Source organism: Neoarius graeffei, chromosome 12 (genome assembly GCF_027579695.1).
Source record: "Neoarius graeffei isolate fNeoGra1 chromosome 12, fNeoGra1.pri, whole genome shotgun sequence".
In the NCBI taxonomy this organism is placed as follows: domain Eukaryota; kingdom Metazoa; phylum Chordata; class Actinopteri; order Siluriformes; family Ariidae; genus Neoarius; species Neoarius graeffei.
In genome coordinates, this window is record NC_083580.1 from 874,642 (window position 1) to 889,810 (window position 15,169).

Consider the following 15,169-nt stretch of genomic DNA (forward strand, 5'->3'; position numbering starts at 1 on the left):
TACAGAGGGTTCACTGCACGGTGCAAGCCACTCATAAGCCTCAAGAATAAAAAGGCTAGATTGGACTTTGCTAAAAAACATCTAAAAAAGCCAGCACAGTTCTGGAAGAACATTCTTTGGACAGATGAAACAAAGATCAACCTCTATCAGAATGATGGAAAGGCAAGGCAAGGCAAGTTTATTTATATAGCACATTTCATACACAATGGCAGTTCAATGTGCTTTACAGAAGTAAAAACAAAAACAGTAAACAATAGAGAAATAAAATTACATAAAATAATTTTATCTTTATTCTAAAATAATTAATTAAAAGAATTAAAAGAATTAAAAGAAAATAATAAGAATTAAACAATAGTAGAAATAAAATATTAAAATGCCAAAAAGAAAAAGAAAAAGGAGAAAAAGAAAGAAAGAAAGAAGAAAAGATAAAAAAGAAACTAGCAGAATAAAATAGAATAAAGTTAAAGTAAATTTAAAACATGCAGAGAAAGTAAAGATTATAAAAAATGTAAAAATATTAATTATTTAACAGAAAGCATCTGAAAACAGCTTGGTCTATAACCTAGATTTGAAGCTGCCAACAGCAGGAGCATTTTTAATGTCCTCTGGCAGTTGGTTCCATAGCTGTACTGCATAGTAGCTAAAAGCTGCTTCACCACACTTTGTTTTAACAACAGGTTTTACCAGTAAATTTTGCTGCTGCGATCTGGTAGATCTGATTGGGTTAGGCCGCTGCAACATATCAGAGAGGTAATTGGGCCCTGTACCATTTAGAGATTTGTACACCAGCAGCAATGCTTTAAAGTCAATTCTGTAGCTTACTGGAAGCCAGTGAAGGGACCTTAGAATTGGAGTAATGTGCTCTGTTCTTTTTGTTCGTGTGAGAACCCTCGCCGCTGCATTTTGAACCAGCTGAAGTCGTTTGATGGTCTTTTTTGGCAGGCCTGTGAAAAGGCCATTGCAGTAATCAACCCTACTAGAGATGAAGGCATGTATTAGTTTTGCCAGATCATTTTTTGACATAAGTCCTCTTAGTTTGGAAATGTTTTTTAGGTGATAAAATGCCGTTTTAGTGATTGCTTTCATGTGACTGTCAAAGTTTAGCTCGCTGTCAATGAAAACACCAAGATTTTTAACCATTTCTTTAGTTTTAATCCCTTTTGTGTCAAGAATAGTGGTAATCCTGAGTCTTTCATCTTTTTTTCCAAATAGAATTACTTCTGTTTTATCTGTGTTCAGCTGAAGAAAATTTTGTGACATCCAGCTATTGATTTGATCGATACACTGGTAGAGACATTCAAGGGGGGCATAATCATTTGGTGATAGAGCAAAAATAAATTTGGGTATCATCTGCATAGCAGTGATACAAAATTGAATTTTTATTGATAATTTGCCCAAGTGGGAGCATATAAAGGTTGAAAAGTAAGAAAAAAGTATGGCGAAGGCGTGGTACAGCTCATGATCCAAAGCATACCACATCATCTGTAAAACACGGTGGAGGCAGTGTGATGGCTTGGGCATGCATGGCTGCCAGTAGCACTGGGTCACTAGTGTTTATTGATGTGACACAGGACAGAAGCAGCCGGATGAATTCTGAGGTATTCAGAGACATACTGTGTGCTCAAATCCAGCCAAACTGATTGGTCGGCGTTTCATAATACAGATGGACAACGACCCAAAACATAAAGCCAAAGCAACCCAGGAGTTTATTAAAGCAAAGAAGTGGAATATTCTTGAATGGCCAAGTCAGTCACCTGATCTCAACCCAATTGAGCAGCATTTCACTTGTTAAAGACTAAACTTCAGATAGAAAGGCCCACAAACAAACAGCAACTGAAACCCGCTGCAGTAAAGGCCTGGCAGAGCATTAAAAAGGAGGAAACACAGCGTCTGGTGATGTCCATGAGTTCAAGACTTCAGGCAGTCATTGCCAACAAAGGGTTTTCAACCAAGTATTAGAAATGAACATTTTATTTACAATTATTTAATTTGTCCAATTACTTTTGAGCCCCTGAAATGAAGGGATTGTGTTTAAAAAATGCTTTAGTTCCTCACATTTTTATGCAATCATTTTGTTCAACCCACTGAATTAAAGCTGAAAGTCTGAACTTCAACTGCATCTGAATTGTTTTGTTCACAATTCATTGTGGTAATGTACAGAACCAAAATTAGAAAAATGTTGCATCTGTCCAAATATTTATGGACCTAACTGTAGGTGCTAAACATTTTATGGATTTAAATACAGACAAAATACAATAAAATTAAAGAACATATAGAAATAAAAAAATACAGAAGAAAGAAATTGGGCTGAAGAAAAAACAAACAAACAAGAAGGCGGGGTTTTTTCAACAGTAAAGAATAAAGAAGGAATCTGTATCTGGTAAGAAAAGGTAAAGAAAGAATATGAGACAAATAAAAGCATACAAGGAGAAAACAATAATCATAATAATAATAATCTCATCTCATCTCATTATCTCTAGCCGCTTTATCCTGTTCTACAGGGTCACAGGCGAGCTGGATCCTATCCCAGCTGACTACGGGCGAAAGGCGGGGTTCACCCTGGACAAGTCACCAGGTCATCACAGGGCTGACACATAGACACAGACAACCATTCACACTCACATTCACACCTACGCTCAATTTAGAGTCACCAGTTAACCTAACCTGCATGTCTTTGGACTGTGGGGGAAACCGGAGCACCCGGAGGAAACCCACGCAGACACGGGGAGAACATGCAAACTCCACACAGAAAGGCCCTCGCCGGCCACGGGGCTCGAACCCGGACCTTCTTGCTGTGAGGCGACAGCGCTAACCACTACACCACCGTGCCTCCCCAATAATAATAATAATAATAATAATAATAATCATCATCATCATCATAATTGATTAATTGAGAAAACAAATAAACATGCTAATGCCTTATTTATAAGAAAGTTCTACGCACATGACGGATCCGATCACTCTGATGTCTCCAGATGTTTAGTTTCTCAGCTGCAACCTGCATCATTCATGCAAATTCTCCTTCTTCTTGTTTTGTGTTTTAGGTGAAAATCTGGTTCCAGAACCGACGCGCCAAAGAGAGAAAAATTAACAAGAAGAAACTTCAGCAGCCTCAGGCGTCCACCACCACACCGACTCCTCCGAGCTCCAACATCAGCAGCAGCGGCGGCGGTGCAGCTCTGGTGTCATCCTCCATGCCCATGACCATTAAAGAAGAGTACTAAGAAAAAAATCAAACAGACACATCTGTAATAATAATAATAATAATAATAATAATCAACATTCACTGTATTTTCACTTTTTTGAGTCGTTCCATTTTGGACACCGACAAACTCCAAAGGACTTTTTTGTGCTTTATAAAACAGAATTGCAGTAACTGGCTGCATCGTGCTGCGCTTTATTACTGTTCATAAAACCCTCATTAAACATGTCATTGGCTGCGTTTGTTGCTACTGTTTATATGTTTGCTTTGCTCAGTCCACAGTCTGAAATGTTTGTAAATGCTTTCAATTTGAATGTTGAAAACCTAATAATTGTACATTTTAAACAGAATTTGTATTAAAAGCTTTGTTTGTGAAACCTGTTTTGTTTTATTCTTAAATTTCCACAAAGCACTGAGACTCCAAAAATCAGGAGACCAACAATTCCAGTGGAATCCATACTGAACTTCAGAAAACAAACAGAAAAACAACACAACAAGGTAATAGGGTCGAATCTGAAATACGAAACCCAAGAGAGCAGGGTGGAGACATGAAGACATCTGGCTGGAATTCCTGCACAAACACAGAAGAGCTCCAGAGATCGAGGTTACTCGACTTACACCTGCAGGATTAGTTTACAAACTGGTTCGTATTAGTTTAGAGCACAAGTTCAACCTGAATTCAAGGATGAGTTGAAATTAGAGCTGAGGAACCTTCTGAAACATCAAATCCAGATATAAAAATACTAAACACACCAGATTGTTCATTTATTCAGCTTCAGTAAGCACTTTATCCTGGTCAGGGTCACAGTGGTTCTCAGGAACACCTGGTCCAAGATGGAAATACACCTTGGATGGGGCACGAGTCCGTTTCAGAGCACCATACACACACATTCACATGGAGGGGCAGTTTTAGTGGAGTCAGCTCACCCATCAGCATGTTTTTGTGAGGAAGCCCAGAGAACCCAGAGGAACCCCAGTCAGACACTGGGAGAACATATGAATCAGGCAATCACCTGAGCTCACGATCGAATCTGGGACCCTGAAGGTGTCAAAGCGACCTGCTGTACCACTGTGACACACCATGAAGGATTAGACAGACCAAACTTAGATATCTGATAAAATCAGGGTTCTGAGAGGAGCTTGGTTTATGGTTGGGGTCGGAATAAGGACTGAAATTTAATCCTGGAGCTGTAGCAGGTAGGAAACAGCCCATGGTCAGGAGTGTAGATGGCAAATAAGCAGGATCAAGGGAAATCATGAAGATTTAGAAAATGTGGAGATCTAAAGGTTGAAGGACAATTGTTGTTGAGACACAATACTTGTGCAGTAGTGTCACAGGATCTGGACCATAATGTCATAGGAGATGAGTGAGAAAAGACAGGGAGAGAGAGAAGAAGAAGAAAGAGAAGAGAAAAAAGCTAGAGGAGAATCATCAGCAGAAACAGATCCGAGATCAGATGTGGAACCAGGACCAGATTGTGACTGTGGACTTGAACAGGAGGATCTTGTGTTGGAGAGAGCAAACAGAGGCAGGAACAGTATGGAATCTTTGTTGGCCAGATCAAAGGCCTCATGTCGACTGGGAATGGGACTGGATCACAGCAGAAAAGATACCGGCTTCCCTCAGTTCCGATCCAGGGCTGGAGCAGAGCTGAGAGAGTGGCAGGAACTTCCACCAAACCAAAACCAGGAACCAAAATCTGAGGCAGCAGTGGAGGCAATGGAGGCAATACCAAGTGTCCTGGATGACAGGAGACTGAGAAGAACCCACGTCCCTGGAAGGTGATGTGTGTGGTGTAGGTGGGTTGGGGATTCACCTGTGAAAGGGCCAGAATTCCTACTGGTGACCCTGATACCTGGTGTTAACATTACTGGGAGAACTGTTTACCACAGGAAGTACTAGGTCAGTGCTCAGGGGACTGGAGAACCTGCAAAGGAGCTGGAAGGTGTTGAGAATAACAGGCAAAGCAGATAATAATATATAAAGGGGATATGATCAGAATGCTAACCTGGGATCTGGGATCTAGAACAAATTGTAAGTAAAATAGTGCCTGCGTAAAAACCCTGCCTCAGGAGCTGGAGAGTGGAGAAGCTCAGGGCAGGGATGAGTTCAATCAGGAGCTGGAGAGTGGAGAAGCTCAGGGCAGGGATGAGTTCAATCAGGAGCTGGAGAGTGGAGAAGCTCAGGGCAGGGATGAGTTCAATCAGGAGCTGGAGCAGAACAAACACCAAGCTGGGGATGGAATGTCATCAACTAAGACAAGAAAATTCCAGACTGGTGTTCAAAAAGATCTTCCAGGTGTTTAAAGTGGTGTGTGTGTGTGTGTGTGTGTGTGTGTGTGTGTGTGTGTGTGTGTGTGTGTGTGTGTGTGAAGGAGTGAACAGGATTCACAGGGCTGTGTTTTAACTGTTTGATCAGTGTAACGAGACGCTGGATAAGACACGATTACACACTGGGAGTCATTTTGATACTCGTCTCTCTGCACTCATCCTTATCGGGGAGGGAGGGAGGGATGCAGCGGCCATGTTTACCAACGTTTACCAACCACGCTAACACAGGCAGGGTGTGGCGGCCAAAGGGCAAAGCCATGGCAGTGCATGAGCAAACAGAACCCATGTGAGCTTGAGGAGCTCATCGACAGACTGTCACACGGTTTAAAATGGACGAACAGCGCAGCATGCTCACTTATTACAGTTTACTTTTAATGCAGAAATAGAACTGTAACCGACACCATGAGTTCACTTTCCAGTGCGAGACTGGATCGTAAGATGTAAGATGACTTAACCCCATAAAAATCAGGATTTATTATTCGGTTATTCATTTTAAAGCATGTTATGTAAATATTATTCAGGACCTTCAGTAAAATTGATTGTAAATTTGTGCAGTTATGAAAAAAGTGCTGCAGAGGATGGAGTCAGTTTGGTAAAAATACACTGAGCTCTGAATCTGGGTTTGATCAGATCTTTTTATGAGATTTATAAATGTTTAACACGTACAACAGCAGATCTGCAAACAACCTTTTCCATCATCAAGGTTTTTCTTTCACCTTTTTTTTACAGAACAAACAAAAACTAAACATCTGTCTCATGATCATATCCTAAATTCACTGGCCATAAACGTCACAGTTAAGGGGCGTGAACGTGAGAATCGGTCATGATGGGTTTTCAGAGACTCGTGATGAGCAACAGGACGAATCTCTCAGGACGTGCTGCAGCACACTGGAGTCATATTCAACAGCAAAACCATTATTTCACTCATTAACGCTGCTGTCCTGGTCATGTGACTTAGTGAGTGGAAAAAGTCAGTCAGATTGGATTTTAAACCCACGAGAGGAAAAGTTCTGTTCATAAATGTGCAGTGTGACTGAGGAATGTGGCAATATTTCAGAGAAACGCGCACTTCCTGTATCCAGCCACGTCTTGTTTGGATGCCAGTAAATTGTAAATGACAACGCTGATAACCTTTGATCATCAGAGAGAGAGAGAGAGAGAGAGAGAGAGAGAGAGAGAGAGATGCAGTTCATGAGAAAGTAACTCGACACTTTTCACGTGATCCACTGTGATAATTATGAGACGTGTGCATGAGCGTTAACGTTCTCTCTGTGTGTCGTGCTCCAGATATCAGTATTCAGATTTAAACCTGAAGTGTGTGTGGCCTAAACTGGAAAGGTTTCTTTCTTTCTTTCTTTCTTTCTTTCTTTCTTTCTTTCTTTCTTTCTTTCTTTCTTTCTTTCTTTCTTTGTGTAGGGCTCTTATAAAATTGTGCCTTCTTACACCTTGTGTTATGTACTGGGACTCAATTTCCCAGAATTCTGTGTTTTCCTTTTTCCTTTGTCACATTGTAGTTTTCTTTAAAATGGCACTGTTTAGATCAACCTGCCTGTTACATCATTTACAAAAAAAAAAGTTAATATTTAGAGCCAATGTGAATTTAATTTGCATACATTGTGAAAAAATATGTATGTTGTGTTCCCAAACGGGATGTATCCCATACTGCCCGAGGAGGAAAGCGGAAGCGAAGTTGAACTTGATGGCTGAGGGAGAAGCTGCGTTTTTTTCCTCCTCGACAGATTTCAAGTTATCATCTGTTAGCCTAAAATATAAAGTGACTGAATTAGAGAAGGGGAAAGAGGAAGCGATACGGCAACATCTAATCCAGTGGGAGTGCTGAATCCAGTGGGAGAGCCGATTCAGATAACGAGCCTACAGCGGGACTCGCCTGGACAGTTTGTTGTTTCCACGACGGGTGTTGAAACGTGCTATGGACAGCTAGGATAAACCGCCCGGTTTCGTGAGTATTGAGTTGTCGTCAACCAAGGCAGCACCCTGGGACTAAGTAAGAGTTAGCGTGTGCTAGGTGTGTTTTGCTCATGCATCAGTCACCACAGTTCGGAATATTACAAACGTGCACGAACGCAACGAATGGGCCCCAACGCATGCATTAGTTCAAGCGCTTGATTAGCTGACAGGACGGTAATTTTGGCTACTGTACACTTTACTGAAAATGTGATGTGTTTTCATTATGGTGGCAAACGTAGTGTGTATTTGTAACAGGTAGTAATTTTTTTCATAACTTTCCTTTGATGTTTCAATGCAAACGTGTTAAGATCAAGAGTCTGACATTAGACAATATGTCTTGGTGTAACATGTTTTATCTGTACACTACCACAGAATGTGTTCCCATTTAATTTTTTTTCTTTCCAATGAGGTTGAACGTCAAGAAAAGAGCAGATTACATTATTTTTCATTTTTTTATGGATATATCCCTGAATGGATTAAAATATACATTTAGTTAAGTCAACTCATTTGGGTATTTTCTGTTCTTTCGGGTATAACCTGATAAATACCAACTCCCTCATCTAGGTGGTTAATGGGAAGTGTAGTCATTTCATCATCACTAGCTGGAGACCTCGGATCCTGTTTATGTTGGTATGTTATTTGAGTGTGACCCCAGTGTATGTAGTAGAGACAGTAGGGAGAAAGGGGTTACATTTGTCAGCATGGTGTGTGAATTCTGGCAGTGACAGTTCCTCAACCTCAGCTACATCACTCCGGCTCATAATTGGTCTCAAATAGAGACATTTTAAAAAATCCTGTTCATGAAGTGATTATTTTTGTTGTACCCATCTGTGATATTTAAAAAAAAACAAAAAACTAGCAGTCTAATGTGACTGAGCTGGGCCGTGACCAGCCGTTACTAAGGATGAATGAATGAACTCAGTAAATGCATCACACAGCACTGCACACTCACACTCGCACACACACTCACACACACACTCACACTCACTCACACACACTCACACATACACTCACACTCATGTTCACGTAAATGTTAATATTAATGAATGTTTGTTTGCTTCATATCTGACCGCTCACTTGCACCCACTGTTTTTGTTGTATCCCGTGAAATCTCAGTCCAGATGCAGAGTCCGGTCCTGTGATCCATCCATCCATCCATCCATCCATTATCTGTAGCCGCTTTATCCTGTTCTACAGGGTCGCAGGCGAGCTGGATCCTATCCCAGCTGACTACGGGCGAAAGGCGGGGTTCACCCTGGACAAGTCACCAGGTCATCACAGGGCTGACACATAGACACAGACAACCATTCACACTCACATTCACACCTACGCTCAATTTAGAGTCACCAGTTAACCTAACCTGCATGTCTTTGGACTGTGGGGGAAACCGGAGCACCCGGAGGAAACCCACGCGGACACGGGGAGAACATGCAAACTCCACACAGAAAGGCCCTCGCCGGCCACGGGCTCGAACCCGGACCTTCTTGCTGTGAGGCGACAGTGCTAACCACTACACCGCCGTGCTGCCCCGCCCTGTGAACCTTTCTGGCGAAACAACAACAACAATAGCAGAATAAATCGTGCACATCCTCTTTATATGAGGGCAGTTCTTCAGCAGAGAGTCCAAAATTATGAACTGATTAAGATCGTTTGAACCTGTCAGTCAGTGATGTCACTACAGTCTGGAATCCAAAGCGGAATGGACTGAAGCCCAGATTTTTAAAATCATCCCCCCAGTTATAGCAGTGTCACTTCACAGAAACCTGGGTTTGAATTTTAAGAAACGAAAGTTCAGGTTTTTATGTAATTCTGTTACTGACTTTTCTTTATTAATAAAAGGTTTAGTGTTCAGAGTTAAACAGCCAATTTTTCTGTCCTTTTTAGGGCCAGAAGACCCCATACAGTGTGAAACTTTTATTTAATACCATTATCTTCAGTACCGCAAATAAAAAGTTCCCACATTTCTCTGTGAGTGTGATTCTGTTCCTGAAGAACGACCCACCTGGATCTGTACCTGTTTATTGCTCAGGATCTGATCATTCTGAATAATTTACTCATGTTTCATTCAATCTCTTGAATATTCCTCAGAAAAACTCCGTTCCCTTTGGAATGACGTATAAAGTGCAGCTCTGTATTTTGGTGAAGACAAAACTAAACACCAATTTAAGGTTTAATTTCCAAATGTGGAACGTTTCACAGAGACGTGTCTTAATATTACACACACATTGTGATTATTCTCTGTTCTTTAATCACAGTTTACAGAATTATGTCATTATTTTTGGAAGAAAAGTTTTTTCCATCACAATCACCTGATTTTTCCAAAAGAGGAACTCATGAAGAAAAGCCGCCGTCCCTCTGAACAGAAAAAAAAAAACTAAACAAAACATGGAGATGTGATGACAATATTGAATATTCTGATAATCATCTGATTATGTACAGGACCTGATTATTGGTTTTATTTTCCACCTGCACTGAAAACATTCATGAATATTTAAATTAAGGGAATTTCTTCTGAAGGAAAACGTGCAGCTTTTACAGATCGGTGTAACGTTTCTGCTGCAGTAAAGTGAGTTTGTAAATAAATGGACTGTACACATTTCTGTTTTACGGATTCAACATAAACCTGACGTTATTTATCTCTTTACTTTTGCTGAACTTATATATTTTACTAAAGTGGAAATTCTATCCTTATTTAAATAAACTGATCCACGTTAATAATCTGCTGGGCTCTGAGTAAACCTCCATCTAGAGTTTAGATTCTAAAACAGATCAGAATGGCCTTTCAAAACACCAACACGTTTTAATCATTTCTTTAATTCACATCTTTCCATAAAGATTTGCAGGAGTACTGTACACTTTACATTCAGCAGTGTTTTATCGCTCCTCACGCTCTCGTGAGTGAGCTATTTTCAGTAAACACGGTGTTAATTGTTAAAACAACAGGAGGCATTTGCTTCTTTCCCCAGCAGGTCGTAAAGTTTATTAGAGGGCCACGTTGTAAAAGTATCCTCACCACAGTAACACAAACACGCTCAGGGAAAGTAAACATGATCCAAACGGACGCACGCGTTAGAAGAAAACATTAGCGTCCTTCCATTTAACCACTCAAACAAAAAAACATCAAAAAACTTACATCACTAAGCTGGAAGTGACGGAAAGTCTGGAGATTTGATCTCTTCAACATCATATCTACAGTTAAAGATATTTCAGTCCATTAAAATAAATAAACGTGACGCTGTATTGCTGAATAACTGAAGGATTTACCGATGTTTTTGTAACAGAATGAAATTTTACATCTACAAACGGTTTAGCTGTGAACGTCGTGACTCCGACGCCGGCACGTGCGAGATCTCCTGCGCTTCACGTCGATGACTACTCAGTCCTCATACAGCACCGTGTTTATGGGGCAGTTTTACCATAAACTCTCATTTACAATATACTAACTGCCCCCTAATATCCTCTATGTTGGTGAGATTTATTCTGAATAAACACTGAAGCTGTAAAGCAATAGCAATCAGAATGCAGTCGTCGTGTGGAAATTACAGACAGGTTTAAGTGGCCGCGGCACGTTACAGCTTTTAATGTGGACTGCTGGAATTCGAACACAGATAACGGAACACACTCGGCCACTTCTACACACTTTAACAACACGGTGTCTTAATGATAATGATAGCAACGGCAAAGTAACAGCATTAATATTAGCACTAACTGTAGTTATTATTATTAGTAGTAGTAGTCGTAGTAGTAGCAGAGCACTCCTTGGCTTGGTGGTGAAGATAGTCGAGATGTTGGTAACAGTAGTCTGAAATAAACACAATATTATTCCCAGTACTACTGTTATTAGCGTAGTTTGTTAGCACAGCTGCATCACTGGTATTCGTCGCTTTAATAGCAATAACATCTGCAGTAGTAGCCTGAGTAATGTTAGTGAGAGAGATTAGCTGTGGTCAGGAGAGTGCCAGTAGTATTAGAGGTGGAAGCTGCAGTTATTCTCGAACTGTAGTGATGGTTTCAGGAGCACTGTTAGCACTTTTATTCGTAATGACAGCAGGAATAACCACGACAGTGGGAGTTTAACTACAGCATGAGCAACAGCAGTGAAAATACACGTAGAATAACTTCAGAGAGGCGTCTTCAGGCGAAAGTGTTATAATGTCACTAATGTGGTTTTCATAACATTAAACTGGAGGCTGTAAGCTATTATTTGTTAGCAACATTAGCATTAGCATCAAAGCCTCCAGTGCAAAACCTCAGGCACTGAACACGTCTCAGCTGATCGGCCACATCTGGGGTAGAGGCATGGTGTGGGTTTTATTTCAGCTTTGTCTGGACTGTAACACACACACACACACACACACACACACACACACACACACACGCTCCAGTTAAAGACTTTCATCCCTCACTCACCTCATTAACCTTTGCCTCTGTTGATAAATTTAAGAATTTCACCATGATCGAGCAGAATGTGTGTGTGTGTGTGTGTGTGTGTGTGTGTGTGTGTGTGTGTGTGATGTTGAGTTCCAGTTTAGGACCATGAAGTATACGTCACCCTCTGTGAATGATTGACTCACTCGGGTTGTAAAATATTTTGTAAAATCTCACGACATTTCTATAAACTTTCAAACAGCAAAAACCACAAACTATTATTCACACGGAGGGGGCGGAGTCACTCTCATCAACCCAATGCTGATTGTTTTCCCATAACTGCATCTCCCCAAGAGGTTTATTTCTCTTATACCAGAACAATGGACCAACAATTATAATTTTTATTCACTATTAAAGACCAGCATGTTCTACTTTTATCCATTTATCGTTACATTTAATGTTCAGTGAAATGAGTTTGTTCCTGTTGTCATTTACATTATAGTAGTTTAAACAGTCTTTCTCTCACCACACTCTTTATTCTCTTACAATAATCACAGCGTGTTCCATCGTGCTCCTGAGAAACTGTACAGAAGTGTAAACTCCTCTGTCCTGAAGAGTTCCAGACCTTACAGTTCCAGACCTTACAGTTCCAGACCTTACAGTTCCAGCTTCACCTCTGACTGATACACAGCGCTCACACTGGAGACTCCTTACAGAAACCATACACACACACCTCCTTACTTCACCATATTCACAGTGCAGCGTCTGCTGGACACGCCCCTGTGAATGAGCTGTTACTATGGAAACCATAACGTTGCAGAGCGAGAGTATTAATATAAACCTGCACTACAGTCAGAGTTGCTGTTAGAGAGAATTAATCAACACCTTCTGACCAATCAGAGCCCAGAACTCAGCAGTGCTGTGATATGGTGACCACAGTGATTACTGTTGATTACATCATGTTTAGTGTGTGGATCAGCTGACTCGGGAATCCTGTAACATCACGTCACTGCACTAATAAAGACTCATTAAGCTAATTAGAAATATAGAGAGAATAATATAACACACAAACAGAGCTTCTGTTCCATAAAACACATCGCAGTCTCCAAACTTATCTCCACTGATCACACCGTTATTATTTATTTATTTATTTATTCAATCATTCATTCATTTATTTTTATTAATTTTTTATTTTACACTTATTTCACAGATTTATCTTGCATATAACTTTTAAACATTTTTTAAAAATAAAGTTCTGGTAACTACACTTCATTTTCTCAAAGAACCAACAGGAGATGCACATTTATTTAAAGACTTTATTATCTATTATTACTTTTTAGTTTTATTTATTTGCTGATGTATTAATTGCATTGTATTTTATAAAGTATTTAAATTTTATACATTTATTTATTTATGAGTATTTTTAAAAACTTTTTCATTTGATCAGGTTTTTAAACTGCAAATTAAGATCAATTTATTTCTCTTTATTTATGATCTAAAAATGATTATGTAATGAATTAATTACATTTCATTTTAAAACATTTATTTATTTGTTTATTTATTTGTTTATTTATTGTTTATGCATCATGTGTGTTGTGAAATACAGTAGACAAAAACCCACTGTATCATCATCATCATCATCATCATCATCATCACCTCAACTCTGAGAGTCTCAGTAAAACTTCAGGTTTGAGAAAGTTTTATTTCTTTAAACATGAATAAAGTAGGTGTGATAGCTCAGGTGGTGTGTGTGTGTGTGTGTGTGTGTGTGTGTGTGTGTGTGTGTGTGTGTGTGTGTGTGTGTGTGTGTGATTAATGATTGACTAAAGTAAAGTAATAAAGGCTGTAGATGATGGAAAGGTTGGTCCTGTCAGGGTTGTAAAGCTCCTGCAGGTTATTGCTCTCAGCGGCGTTTTACCTTCACACGATTTGCATTGGAGCCTTTGACCCTTTCTGAAGAACCTGCAGATCCACCTCACCGCTCACCTTCACACAGAGCTGCTCTCTGTTCATTTCGCCTTAATGTTATTGATCACAGCTCTGAAGAAGAACTCTGCCCATTAGATCTGGTTTTAACGCGAGTTCACACGTAGCTGGACGTCAGTAAAAGTCTGTTTGATTCAGAGTTTTGCTAATTTACATTCATTCAGTCAGAAATAAGAGAATAAAACACTGATTCAGTAAAAACACAAACAGAACTTTACAACCGAAAACAAAACCTTTTACACAAACTGGGCAAGACGCGGCCTCTGAATTTCATCTCATCTCATTATCTGTAGCCACTTTATCCTGTTCTACAGGGTCGCAGGCGAGCTGGAGCCTATCCCAGCTGACTACGGGTGAAAGGCAGGGTACACCCTGGACAAGTCGCCAGGTCATCACAGGGCTGACACATAGACACAGACAACCATTCACACTCACATTCACACCTACGCTCAATTTAGAGTCACCAGTTAACCTAACCTGCATGTCTTTGGACTGTGGGGGAAACCGGAGCACCCGGAGGAAACCCACGCGGACACGGGGAGAACATGCAAACTCCGCACAGAAAGGCTCTCGCCGGCCACGGGGCTCGAACCCAGGACCTTCTTGCTGTGAGGCGACAGCGCTAACCACTACACCACTGTGCCGCCGCCTCTGAATTTTATATATTAAATTATATCTTACTATAAAATATTATACATACAATAAATCTTAAGATATAAATCTAAATATAAACATGGGCATAAAATCATACATTTCGAATATGGGTTTATATATTAGGTAGAATGTTATCTTTTGCATTTGATTTATTCTTTTGATGACTGACTGCTTTATGTGGATGTTAAATCCTCCATTTTACTGTGTTATGCTGCCTCCTGCTGGGGAACACGCGCACACACACACACACACACCTGTCTTTGGCCTCGAGTTTTGGGCCGAATCCCATTTCACCCCTTGGACCAACCCCTTGGCCCTTCCCCTCCATTTTGCGCGTTCACGTGAAGGGGTAGGGGTATCCCAATCCCAGTTAACGCGGAGGAGTAGGGGAAGGGGTAGGGCTTCTGTACCCCTCCAAACGGAGATTTTCCTGGAGCTGACTCCGAACGAAGGGGTTTGAGTGATTTCCCACAATGCCATGCGGATTTCAGTGAGATTTCATGCGGATTTCAGAAAGATGGCGGTTCCCGCGGCGAAAGATTGTCATAAATGTATTTTCTCCATTATTTACGTGTTTTAAGTTGTTATCCAGAGGAAACACGCCGCTTGATTCGCTTTCGAGCTGAGAATGAGCAGCGATTTCTGAAATCCAAGCTGCTG

The 15,169-nt window shown here is 40.5% G+C and overlaps 1 protein-coding gene across 1 annotated transcript in view; it reads left to right on the forward strand.

The window, feature by feature from the left end:
- cdx1b (caudal type homeobox 1 b) overlaps positions 1–3,224 on the forward strand; it is a 13,569-nt gene extending 10,345 nt beyond the window's left edge. Inside the window, exon 3 of the mRNA XM_060934947.1 lies at positions 3,045–3,224. Within this exon, the coding sequence (XP_060790930.1) occupies positions 3,045–3,224 (180 nt within the window). The remainder of the gene's footprint in view (positions 1–3,044) is intronic.
- Positions 3,225–15,169: the final 11,945 nt, after the last annotated feature.